This window comes from Coregonus lavaretus, assembly GCF_964263955.1.
Source record: "Coregonus lavaretus genome assembly, chromosome: 29".
NCBI classification, from domain to species: domain Eukaryota; kingdom Metazoa; phylum Chordata; class Actinopteri; order Salmoniformes; family Salmonidae; genus Coregonus; species Coregonus lavaretus.
In genome coordinates this window covers 19,485,536-19,499,412 of record NC_140016.1, presented here as the reverse complement: position 1 = coordinate 19,499,412, position 13,877 = coordinate 19,485,536, and the positions used below count along the sequence as shown (strand labels likewise).

General features: G+C 46.0%; 1 protein-coding gene across 3 annotated transcripts in view; it reads left to right on the top strand.

Moving 5' to 3' along the window:
* LOC311105115 (protocadherin alpha-C2-like) overlaps nucleotides 1–13,877 on the top strand; it is a gene marked incomplete at its 5' end in the record, with an annotated part of 179,915 nt that overhangs the window by 136,147 nt on the left and 29,891 nt on the right. The window contains one exon of one of the 3 annotated variants that reach the window (XM_084147137.1): nucleotides 10,871–13,435. The exons of the other annotated variants lie outside the window; for them this stretch is intronic. Coding sequence (XP_084003263.1) covers nucleotides 10,871–13,435 — 2,565 coding nt within the window. Of the gene's footprint in view, nucleotides 1–10,870; nucleotides 13,436–13,877 lie in introns of those variants that run through there. 3 annotated transcript variants of the gene reach the window in all.

The following is a 13,877-nucleotide window of genomic DNA, read 5'->3' as shown; positions in this document are numbered from 1 at the left end:
CCACCACCATGCTTCACTGTGGGGATGGTGTTCTCGGTGTGATGAGAGGTGTTGGGTTTGCACCAGACATAGCATTTTCCTTGATGGCCAAAAAGCTCAATTTTAGTCTCATCTGACCAGAGTACCTTCTTCCATATGTTTGGGGAGTCTCCCACATGGCTTTTGGTGAACACCAAACGTGTTTGCTTATTTCTTTCTTAAAGCAATGGCTGTTTTCTGGCCACTCTTCCGTAAAGCCCAGCTCTGTGGAGTGTACAGCTTAAAGTGGTCCTATGGACAAATACTCCAATCTCCGCTGTGGAGCTTTGCAGCTCCTTCAGGGTTATCTTTGGTCTCTTTGTTGCCTCTCTGATTAATTCCCTCCTTGCCTTGTCCGTGAGTTTTGGTGGGCGGCCCTCTCTTGGCAGGTTTGTTGTGGTGCCATATTCTTTCAATGTTTTAATAATGGATGTAATGGTAATCCGTGGGATGTTCAAAGTTTCTGATATTTTCTTATAACCCAACCCTGATCTGTACTTCTCGACAACTTTGTCCCTGACCTGTTTGGAGAGCTCCTTGGTCTTTATGGTGCCGCTTGCTTGGTGGTGTTGCAGACTCTGGGGCCTTTCAGAACATGTGTATATATACTGAGATCATGTGATACTTAGATTGCACACAGGTTGACTTTATTTAACTAATTATGTGACTTCTGAAGGTAATTGGTTGCACCAGATCTTATTTAGGGGCTTCATAGCAAAGAGGGTGAATACATATGCACGCACCACTTTTCCGTTATTAATTTTGTAGCATTTTTTGAAACAAGTTATTTTTTTCATTTCACTTCACCAATTTGGACTATTTTATGTATGTCCATTAAATGAAATCCAAATAAAAATCCATTTAAATTACAGGTTGTAATGCAACATAATAGGAAAAACGCCAAGGGGGATGAATACTTTTGCCAGGCACTGTATTCATTGTTGGTCACAGATACCATAAAAAAAAGGTAGGGGTATGGATCAGAAAACCAGTCGGTATCTGGTGTGTCCACCATTTGCCTCATGCAGCGCGACACATCTCCTTCGCATAGAGTTGATCAGGCTGTTGATTATGGCCTGTGGATTGTTGTCCCACTCCTCTTCAATGGCTGTGCGAAGTTGCTGGATATTGGCGGGAACTGGAACACACTTTCATACACATCGATCCAGAGCATCCCAAACATGGTCAATGGGTGACATGTCTGGTGAGTATGCAGGTCATGTAAGAACTGGGACATTTTCAGCTTCCAGGAATTGTGTACAGATCCTTGCGACATGGGGCCATGCATTATCATGCTGAAACATGAGGTGATGGCAGCAGGTGAATGGCACAACAATGGGCCTCAGGATCTCGTCAGGGTGTCTCTGTGCATTTACATTGCCATTGATAAAATATAATGGTGTTGTAGCTTATGCCTGCCCATACCATAACCCCACGGCCACCATGGGGCACTCTGTTCACAACGTTGACATCAGCAAACCGCTTGTCCACACGACACCATACACATGATCTGCAGTTGTGAGGCCGGTTGGACGTACTGCCAAATTCTCTAAAATGACGTTATGGAAGAGAAATGAACATTCAATTATCTGGCAACAGCTCTGGTGGACATTCCTGCAGTCAGCATGCCAATTGCACACTCCCTCAAAACTTGAGACATCTGTGGAATTGTGTTGTGTGACAAAACTGCACATTTTAGAGTAGCCTTTTATTGACCCCAGCACAAGTTTAATCAGCTTCTTGATATGCCACACCTGTCAGGTGGATGGATTATCTTGGCAAAGGAGAAATGCTCACTAACAGGGATCTAAACAAATGTGTGCACAACATTTGTTGGGATCTTTTATTTCAGCTCATGAAACATGGGACCAACACTTTTTCATGTCACGCTCATATTTTTGTTCAGTGTAGAAGCACCTTTGGCCACGATTACAGCTGTGACTCTTTCGGGGTAAGTCTCTAAGAGCTTTGCACACCTGGATTGTACAATATTTGCACATTATTCTTTTTAAAATTATTCAAGCTCTATCAAGTTGGTTGTTGATCATTGCTAGACAGCCATTTTCAATATTTTCCATAGATTTTCAAGCCGATTTAAGTCAAAACTGTAACTAGGCCACTCAGGAACATTCAATGTTGTCTTTGTAAGCAACTCCTGTGTATATTTGGCCTTGTATTTTAGGTTATTGTCCTGCTGAAAGGTGAATTTGTCTCCCAGTGTCTGTTGGAAAGCAGACTGAACCAGGTTTCCCTCTTGGCTTTTACCTGTGCTTAGCTCTTTTCCATTTATTTTCATCTTAAAAAACTCCCTAGTTCTTGCCTATGACAAGCATGCCCATAACATGATGCAGCCACCACCATGCTTGAAAATATGAAGAGTGCTACTCAGTGATGTATTGGATTTACCCCAAACATAACACTTTGTATTCAGGACATAAAGTTAATTTATTTGCCACATTTTTTTCCTGTTTTACTTTAGTGCCTTGTTGCAAACAGGATACATGTTTTGGAATATTTTTATTCTGTACGGGCTTCCTTCTTTTCACTCTGTCATTTCGGTTAGTATTGTGGAGTAACTACAATATTGTTGATCCCATCCTCAGTTTTCTTCTATCACAGCCATTAAACTCTGTAACTGTTTTAAAGTCACCATTGGTCTCATGGTGAAATCCCTGAGTGGTTTCCCTCCTCTCCGGCAATTGAGTTAGGAAGGACGCCTGTATCTTTGTAGTGACTGGGTGTATTGATACACCATCCAAGGTGTAATTAATAACTTCACCATGCTCAAAGGGATATTTAATGTCTGCTTTTTTTAAATATACCCATCTACCAATATGTGCCCTTCTTTCCGAGGCATTGGAAAACCTCCCTGGTCTTTGTGGTTGAATCTGTGTTTGAAATTCACTGCTCGACTAAGGGACCTTACAGATAATTGTATGTGTGGGGTACAGAGATGTTATTGCACACAGAGTGAGTCCATGGAACTTATTATGGGACATGTTAAGCAATTTTTTACAACAAGCTCTCACAGTCTCACGTCAGAACTAGACGTTCATCCATGTTTCTCAAGTGTCAAATTTCTAAAGTTGTTCCAAATGTCAAACATCTAAGTGATTGGTTACTTCTCTGTATCGTTCCAAGGTTAAGTCTTGCGAGCGTCGTAAAACGTTGCAACAGAAATATGAATTTGATTTAGCGCCCCAGACATTCCTGACCTACAACATCTGGAGCTCATACTCGTCTCTGTATTTCACAGCGACGATAACAACACTGCATTTTTACTATCCGATTTGATTCTGGATAGACATTAACTCAGAAATGTTTAAGGTTACGGTTAAGGTTTGGGATAGGCTTATAAAATATATATAAAAAACAGAGGCAGATGCTCACTCCTATCCCACCCACCCGCCATCCCTGTCCACAACGCCCTAGCAAAACCAAAGCCTACTTGAAGGTAACAGTGCTCACTGTTGCCCCTAGTGGCCAGTTTCCCCGTCATCGTCTAATGTTGAATACTGACCTGCCTCAATTTTTACTCCTGAATTTATTTAGGCTTGCCATAACAAAGGGGATTAATACTTATTGACACGTGATATTTCAGCTTTTATTTTTAAATTAATTTGTGACATAAAATCTCAATTTAATCATTTTAAAATTCAGACTGTAACACAACAAAATATGGAAAATTCAAGGGGTATGAATACTTTCGGAAGGACTGTATGATATCTGATAGTTAGGTCTGGTTTTGTGCTTATGGGTTGAAATGTTTACCTCATAGTGTTGTGATGAATCTGCGAGATCTGGCTTGTTTGATTAGTAATGCCTTGTGGTAGAGACATACTCTCTTGCAGAGTGAGGGTGTTGTCCTTGGAAACAGATTCTATCATCAGCATGTTTTGCTTCCATCTCTCTCCTCTGGAGGGGGCCTGAATCTGCCCTTCACAATCACACCGTCAGACACCGGAGGAGAGGAAAGGAGGGGTTCTGCGGCTTGGGACACACACACACACACACACACACACACACACACACACACACACACACACACACACACACACACACACACACACACACACACACACACACACACACACACACAACACACAGGCACACACACACTCACACACAGGCACACAAGCACACTCAGCAGCTTGCAATCAGGTTTCAGTACTGACATAGCTTAGTGATGGCGGTCAGTAGATGGAGACCATGCTGAGTCCACTGTCCCTGCAGTACCCTCTTAAACCAATAGAGGTCCCAGTACTACTGTCTCTCTCTCTCTCTCACTCTCTCTCTCTCTCTCTCTCTCGCTCTCTCTCTCTCTCTCTCTCTCTCTCGCTCTCTCTCTCTCTCTCTCTCTCTCTCTCTCTCTCCCATCCTGTCCTGGCTGCAAGCTGCAGTGCTCTTGGCACTGAGACAGAACACCACCGCCCCTTTGATTTTCTCTCGCTCTCTGTGGCACAGATTCTAATACGCTTAGTTCCTGAAAAACATCTCTCTCCCTCCTGTTCTACACAACATGGCAGATATTGTACCTATCAATTAATCCACTAGAGTCAATTGACGCACCGGTGAGTCAATCTAAGTTACACAACCAAAAAATCCCCATCAAAATCTGTCAGTTTAAGCTAGAGATATGTTTTTTTGCATTGGATGAGTCTCAATCCACCACATCCGCCAGTCGCACTCCCGCATCTGCGGTGAAAGGTGGCAGAACTAGAGCGATGTTTGTCAGACCATGAGGCATTCCGAAAATCGGTCTTCTCACGTAAACGTCTGTAGCATCCGAACAGTTTGACCTACAAACAAGTGTCAGGAGACTCGTCTGAAATCGGTACAGTTGATGTGCCAACTTCTGTTTGGTAGCATCAAATCAAATCAAATTATATTTGTCACATGTGCCGAATACAACAGGTGTAGACCTTACCGTGAAATGCTTACTTACTTAACCAACAATGCAGTTTTAAGAAAAATAAGAGTTAAGAAAATATTTACTGAATAAACTAATGTACAAAATAAAAGAGTAACAATAAAATCACAATAACGAGGCTATATACAGGGGGTACCGGTACCGAGTCAATGTGCGGGGGTACAGGTTAGTCGAGGTAATTGAGGTAATGTGTACATGTAGGTAGGGGTAAATGTAAAGTGACTGTGCATAGATAATAAACAGCGAGTAGCAGCAGCGTAAAAAAGGTGGGGGGATCAATGCAAATAGTCCGGGTAGTCATTTGATTAGCTGTTCATCAGTCTTATGGCTTGGGGGTAGAAGCTGTTAAGAAGCCTTTTGGACCTAGACTTGACGCTTCGGTACCACTTACCGTGCAGTAGCAGAGAGAACAGTATGACTAGGGTTACTGGAGTCTTTGGCAATTTTTAGGGCCTTCCTCTGACGGATTCCGAGACGTTTGGGCTACAAACTAATGGACCCCACTGTGGAACGGGGAGATTCTCACGAACACTATGGTGTTCTCCGTTTTGCTCTACGGCCCCCACAAATGTCACAGAACTCGTCTGAAGGTAACTGTACTGGTAAAAATAAAATGAATGAAAGTATGAAGGTAGTTGTGTGCTTACCCCCAAAAAGGGGTTAAATATGTGTAAAAAAAAAAGTTAATACATTTGAGCAAATGTTTTATAGAACTCTTTTCCCAATATGTGATTTGGTTGAATGCTTATGCACTGGAATGCTAAAATGTTGTTTTTTAACTCTCCTTGATGGTGTGGATATTCTGAAAATAAGATGTTGATATAAAATTGTGATATTGTAGCTAGATTATCAGCAATTTTATTATATTTATTTCGTGGGTTGTCAGCCTCTCCTGCTTAACTCTTGTAGGTCAAACTAAATCATTCTCTCTGAGGAAATTGATTTTGTATGTCATTTTCTGTCTGTCGATGCAGATTCTTTATCGCTCTGGCCTTTTCCCCTGGCAACACAGACGCTGTGATTACTGTCTTCCTACACAACAGCCTGCAGGCATTTTCATGTGTAAAATAATGAAAGATAGAAAGATATTTCGTTTTTCATTATTTTTTAAATGTATTTTCTAAAAGCAAAAGTCCTAGAAGGCCAGTTGGCCATGTTGTATGTTGTGCCCTATTTTAGCTGCGTCATATGGCATCAATAGTCATGTAAAAGTAATATGTCTCACTGGGTGGCCTAAACACAATGTATTAACGTTGTAGTTTAAAAAGCACGGTGTAAAAAACATGTTGTCTGTGTGTCTGCATGATGAACAGTAGGCGACTCAGAGCTCTGACTCCGTCTAGTGTGGCGAGGATGAGGCGGGACATGCATGAGGTCATCACTCCTTGCCCTGAGCGCACCAGACAAGACAGCAGCTGACGATAACAAAGAGACACGCTCAGAGAGAGGGAGAGCTGCTCCAGCCCAGACACTCATTCAGACTCTTCCCCTAGCCCAGTCAGTCCCGGTCCCAGTCGTGTGTGGGAAATCTGACCCACAAACGGCGATCTTCCACATGGCATAACAGACGCTTAGGGAGAGAAAGGATGGCTTTTAAACAGGGACGATTACATTGTATTAATAGAGAGGGTTACTGGAGAGCGTTTTATTAATATGTCCGCCATCTTGCATAATGGATAGTGAGAGGGTCGTTAATATTCCTCCTTTCAAAAAGGCTCCTCTATTTCCAAAAACATAGGATATGGCGCTGACTCAGAGTTCTCCCTTTATCTGCTCTCGTGCTCGCCTGTTCGCCTGTTAGTCTCTCTCCCTTCTCTGTCCTCCCGCTCCTCTGTTCCTTGGCTCTCCCCTCCCCCTCTCTCTTCCTGGTCCCTATCTCTCTCTGGGGTGTTTTTTTTTTTTTTTAGAGAAGACAGGACAGTGTCGTGTAGAGGCAGAGGCAGCAGCAGAGACATTAGCTCCTGTGTTTCCACTTCAGACGTTCCGGTGCCCCTCGGCCACAGCTCTCCCAGCTGGAGCAGCAGTTTGTCACAGAGAGGGGGGGGGGGGGGGGGGGGGGGAGTAGAAGGGGGAAGGAGAGGTGAGACAGGAGAGAGTGGGGGGAAGGAGAGGTGAGACAGGAGAGAGGGGGGATAGAGGCTCTGAGGGGGGAGTGTGAGGGGAGATAGAGGGGGGGAGAGAGGGGTGGTGAGAGTGGGGAAGGGTAAGAGTAAGAGTAGGTGAGGAGAGAAAGATGGGACAGAGGGAGACAGAGAGTGGGAGCCATTTAAGAATATTAGGACTTGTTTGTTCTGGCGATACAGATGTATGCTAGTCTTCCGGGAAGGAATTGAGATAACTTAATCTCGAGCCCCTTGAGTGAAAATAAAATAATCCACAGCTCTGTGGCGCGCAATTAATGGCGGAACAGATGGGCGGGACTTTAACAGGTACAGAGAAAGATAGATCAGTTACCTGCCCGTGTACAGCTCAATAGACAGACAGAGAGAGAGGAGTAGAAAACGAGAGAGAGAGGCAGACAACGGAGCGAGGTGTAAAAGGACAGGTGTAAATCCGACGGCGTGTGTAATTGACGAGATAACAGTCTCCTATTTTCATCTCTGTCTCAAATTGCCTTAAACACAAAGCTTGCGCGCACCACCGGGAGAATCTGCTAAATGTCAGGAGCGCTGCTGCTCGCATGCCTTTGAGACTCACGAGAACTGACTGACACGAGACCCACGCTGTTTCATCTCTACCGCTGAGTTAAATTGGGGTTATAAATAAATAAAGGACAGCTGATGTTTAACTATTTAAAAATAAAACGTCCATCTCAGCCCAAAGACAAAGTTCCCTAGAGGCCCATCGAACCTAACGGAAGTTCCGTTCCAACTCCATCTCTGTTCTCTTCCGTTGCATCTCTCCAGCTCCCCAGTTCGCCACCCCCTCAGTCTGGCTTTGGAGTGTGAAGAAGAGTCTCTCAGCTATCTATCCATACACTCCTGGCAGCGGTGTGACTCACCGCTGAGCGGCCGTCTCGCAGGCTGCCAGCGCCTTTCACTGCCGTGGGCAGAGGGGTCGGCGGAGGAGAGCTGGAGCTGCACTGGGAGAGGGAAGGGTTGTGTGGGCGCGTAGCGTGGCCCGGTGGCCGGGTGAATCAGACGGGCACTGGGGCTCTCTGAGGCCACATCACAAATAAACACAGCACAACAACTTCATTCTCAGTCTACCATACAGATATACCACTCAGGCTATACTTACTAACCTGCATGTGTGACTTATTCAGAGATATATATATATACACACCAATGAATGACCAATGGCAGTCTATCTAAGCCAATATTGTAATTTTAAAAATCATTTTTTACAATAATTGGGCTCCAGGTTATGCTAATAGTTCCCCAGACAGGCTCCTTTGTCATTGAACAAATCCTTATGATGAGACCAGCATTCAATGACATCACCTTTTAGGTCACAATGTCCTTCCTAGTGTTCCTTTGAATGGCACTGCGCTCACTGTATGACTCAATCAATTTGAATGGCGTGAAAGCCGATTGTCTAGCAAACTGGCTGTCTGAGTGTTATCCAACTATTGAGCTTTTCCAGAGCTAAAGGACTCGGAGATGAGACGAGAGCCACGATTCAATTCAGTATGAACCGTTGCCACTGGTGTAGAAATGAAATTCGTGTCGAAAGATCCTCCCCCTCACTTTGTCGTACTGATCGCGATAGGACTAGAGGCCCCTCTTAATTGAATTGAATCCGATTTAAATTGGATTCTAATAGGGGTACATGGGTTCAGATTGTACTAATTAGGAGGAAAGTCTGAGCAGGATGATTTGGGCATTTAACGCCACTATCCGACCAAATGCGACCAGACATGCGCAGTGAGCCATCTCGACCCCATGGGCAGATGTTTGAGATATTGAGTCGAATTTAAATGAGAAACCAGCTTAACCCCACAACAACATTTGATGAACATACGTTGGTTGTGCAATTAAATGGTACTTTTGAAATGTATTTAATATAGCCAGACAGTCTGTGTCCAGTGTGAGAGCCAAATCAGAAGGGTTGGTGGCGCAGGATTTTCAAGAAATGAATACACGTCACGATCGTCTATAAAGCTGAGGTCCACTTTTTAATGGATCAATGAAAGTATATCAAGGTGCCAGGAGCCAGGGCAGTGTGTGTCTATTAATGTCTGCCAGATTATTACATTACCATTGCTTGGTGTGAACTGCCCCCAAAGCAATCTCTGAAACTGTCAGGAGTTACGTGTGTGTAAAAGCCTTCCCAGCACTCATGGATTCATGAGTGCAAGATAAACAGTTAGCCCTAATTGTTTTTAGAAAATTATGTTGGTCTTTTACACCAGGTGGAATATTTAATTTGCTTAATTGTATTGAGCTATAGCTTAGATGTTTGCTGAAAGTGAGACTTTCGAAAGGAAATGGAAAACTACATGAGTCTAAATTCTTCGTGCTTTCCGCTTCTTCAGCGTGCACGAGCTTTGTATTATTCCAGCAATTTGGGTCTGACAGGAGAGGGCACGCTAGTTTGTTTTGACAGATGTGGCGAGGGGGCAAGTCTCGAGCATCTTGTTGGTGACCTGGTTCGTTTCGCTTGCTCACCCCGAGTTAACATGTTTCATATGATAACATATAGGCCTAAAGGGGGTGATCCTGTGTACTGCGAGTAATATGATGTGAAACTGATGCGGCAGTCAAGTACCCCTGTAGTCTTAATATACGATCAACCCAGCTGTCACTCTCAGGGCAATAAGTGAGAGGAGGGCGCGAGCAGCAATATTTCAGTACTAGGGCTCGTGGGACAGCGATAGAGCGCTGGACACAGTTCGCTTTGTTTTGAGAGCTGCTGAACCTAAATAGAGGAGAGTGGAAAAGGCATTGAAAAACCTATAACGCCTTCGTAGTCAGCAAACATACAGCTTAATTTTTTTTTCGTTTTGTGTTGTTTTTCTCGTTCTATTGTCTCTGTTGGTTAACTCCATCATTTAATGCACAGCCTAACTTGATTTGCATTGCCCTGTTGATTCCATTGAGGACAGATCCTCTCTTCTCTACAATAATGCAAATATTTCCATACACTGCCGTGATTATACTTAAAATTAAAATACTAATGAAGATAATTGCTGCAAAAATACATTTAATTTGTTGATCTATTTCCATAGACGATTAAATATCCGTTATTCGTTTTATTTATATTTATTCGTTTTGGTCCAGAGCTTTGGCGTAATGGCAGGTTTGTAGCAATGAAAAGAGAGAAGTAATCTCCTGGGTGTACCGATAAATCCGATCGGCAATGTATCTGCAGCACACAATGAAAAGGGCGGTGGCACTCGCTCACTCTCTCTCCCTCTCTGATAAAAAAAAAACCCAGAGCCTGCTCGAATGCGCTCTTTTAAAAATATCAAAAACGACAGACGGTTAAAAATGATGATGAATTGAGATACAATTATTATTGCCATTCTCAAGGTGTGAATGTGTTTTTCTTTCTATTTGACGTTGTTTTCAATCGGAGGTGCTGAAATGCAGCCAGTACCGTTTGAGAGCGCGGCTCACCCTCCCCCGCTGCCCACAGACACCATTGCACAGACAGGGTGAGAGGGAGGGGGAAGGAGAGAGAGAGGAGATGAGAAAGGGAGAGCGATAGTCAGCACCAGAGAGAGAGAAACAAGATTCAGCCGGAGAGAGAAGAGAAAATAGCAGTAGCCAAACGGACAAAGGAAAACATGGATGTAACGGAAAAACGTCCTTTAAAACAAGCACATGTACCGGAGAGGATGCTTTGGTGGTCCTGCACATAGTAGGGGGTAGCTCAAGGACTCTTCCTCCCGTTTTTAATGTTGCGGGTGGGGACGCATGGCAAGCTAAAAAGGCGGAAAGCTTTCTCTAATCCGTCTGCGGATCCTGCCTGCTTGCAATGGCTGTGGCGGTGCGATGCTGTTGCAGCATAACTCAGAATGTGCCTTTTACTTTTTATTTGGTAATTTTTGTACTCAGTGGCCTTACAAATGCACAAATACGATACACCATTCCGGAGGAGCTAGAGAATGGGGCTGTGGTCGGCGACATTGTTCGCGATTTGGGTCTGGACCTGCAAAAGCTCTCCTCCCGACGCATCAGAATCACCTCTGACAGCGCACGGAGATATTTCAACATAAATCATAAAAATGGCAAGCTGTCGATGAGTGACCGTATCGACCGGGAGACGCTGTGTGAATTCAGCGGCACCTGTTTCCTCAACCTAGAAGTGGTGGTTGAGAACCCGCTTGAGGTGCATAATGTGGAGGTGGAGATTCTGGATGCTAATGACAACTCGCCACAGTTCCCCCGGGACGAGTACCAGCTGGAGATCTCAGAATCCGCCATAACTGGGTCCCGGTTCCCCATCGAGGGCGCGCAGGATGCAGACGACGGCTCCAACTCGGTTCGTCTCTACCGGCTCAGCAACAACGAGCATCTTGCGCTGGACTCCAACAAGCCCGCCGCAAACAGCAAGAACATCCAGCTCGTGCTCAAAAAGCCATTTGACCGTGAGCATAAACCGTCTCATCAGTTGATACTGACAGCTGTCGACGGAGGCACCCCTGCGCGCACAGGCACAGCCAAAATCAACGTGCGTGTCCTGGATTCCAACGACAACGTGCCCGCGTTCGACAACTCCGTGTACAAAGTGAAACTGTCGGAGAACTCGCCCAAGGGCGCTCTGGTGATAAAGTTAAACGCCACTGACCGGGATGAAGGCACAAACGGGGAGGTGTTTTACTCTTTTAGCAGCTACACCCCAGAGAGGGTGAGACAAATGTTCACCATGGATACAGATACAGGAGAGATCAGAGTGAAGAACAACTTAGACTATGAGGAGACTAACTCCTATGAGATGTACATACAAGCTATGGACAGGGGTCCTTCTGCAGTGGTCGTCCACTGTAAAGTGGTGGTGGAGGTTTTGGATGTGAACGACAACATTCCTGAAATCGTGCTGTCGTCTCTTTCCAGCCCGGTCCGTGAGGATGCACGGGCTGACACCGTGGTGGCTCTGATCAGTGTTAATGACCGGGACTCCGCCCAGAACAAACAGGTGACCCTGGAGATCCAACCTGGCGTCCCCTTTAAGATCAAGTCCTTCCGGAACCACTACACCTTGGTCACCGCTGCCTTCCTGGACCGTGAGACCATCTCCACCTACAACGTCACAGTAACCGCCATCGATGGGGGAACCCCGGCCCTGTCCTCACACATGACCATTAAAGTTGATGTGGCCGATGTCAATGACAACCCTCCCCGCTTCGAACAGACGTCCTACACAGTGTACATGACGGAGAACAATGCGCCCGGCGCCTCAATGTGCGTTGTAAAGGCTCTGGATGCAGACACTGGGGAGAACGCTCGCATCACCTACACTGTCCTCAATGACAACAACCACGGCATCCCTGTGGCAAGCTACGTCAGCATCAAACCCGACACGGGTGAGGCCTATGCCCTGCGAGCCTTCGACTTCGAGAAGCTCAGAGAGTTCCACTTCCAGGTGAAAGCCCAGGATGGTGGCGTGCCGCCACTCAGCCGCGTGGCAACAGTCTACGTTTACATCATGGACCAGAACGACCACTCCCCTAGGATAGTCCATCCTCCAGCCAATGGGACGCGGACCACCGAGACGCTGATGAAGAACGCAGAGGCGGGGGCTCTGGTGACCAAGGTGGTGGCGTGGGACGGGGACGCGGGTCAGAACGCCTGGCTGGTGTACGCCCTGGAGCAGACCACCTCCGAGCTGGACCTGTTTAAAGTCCACGAGCACACGGGGGAGATCCGCACCACGCGGCGTGTCAACGAGGACAACTCCACCTCTTTCCTACTGACCGTGCTGGTCCGCGACCATGGCCTCCCGCCTCTCTCCTCCACCGCCACCATCAACGTGCACGTCATGGAGCTGCCACCCAAGTTGACCCCTGACCCCAAGCGCATCATCAGGCCTCACAGCCCACTGCTGTTCTCCAACGTGACACTCTACCTGATCGTGGCCCTGAGCGCCACCACCTTTGTGTTCCTGGTCACCATTGTGGTGCTGGCCATCGTCCGCTGCCATGCCTACTGCACCCAGCCCGGCTCCTGCTCCCCCTGCTGTGTGTCCCAAAAGAGCGTCCCCGAGGGGGGCACTTCGGCTGGCGGGGGTGGAGGGTCATTGGGTCGAGGTGGTGGTGGTGGTGGGGGAGGTCAGGGTCAACCCAACAACAATGTTGCTCTGCGGAGAGACCTGAAAGTTGAGCCTCACTACATCGAGGTGCGGGGGAACGGCTCCATGACCAAAACGTACTGCTATAAGACATGCATGACAGCCACGTCGGGGAGCGATACCTTCATGTTCTATAACACGGGCCGGCCCCACAGTGGCACCTGGAGCTCCGGGGGATATGTCACCAGCCAGAGTGGACAGAGCCAGATGTTTGTACGCAGGCTCAGCATGCCAGATGCAACCGCCATACAGGTGTGTGTGTGTGTATCTCTGTGTGTGTGTCCTGTTATCACATCCCAACAACACACACCATCCACAATACACTGAGAAGCTATTTCATGCATTGTTTTTTGGGGAGGTTTTAGTATTTTGGTTTTGCCCCACAGGCAATGTTTTGTGGAACAGTGGTGTTTGGAATTTAGAATTTCAAAGAAGGTGAGGGGTGTGTGAGGGCTTTCATATTTTTTGTTGGGTTTATGCAATATTAAAGGGAAAATCCTCTCAAATTTTTTTTTTTTCATTAGTCCACTGTTGATACAGTCACAAAATGTTTTGCATTTTAGCAGTCAAGTTTTCAAGATATTGGGCATTGAAGAAGCAAAGTGTCACCAGCCACATCAGCATTTTGCATCATCGTGATGGTGTGGCAAGTTACACTTTGCTTCTTGAAGCCCAATATCTTAAAAACTTGACT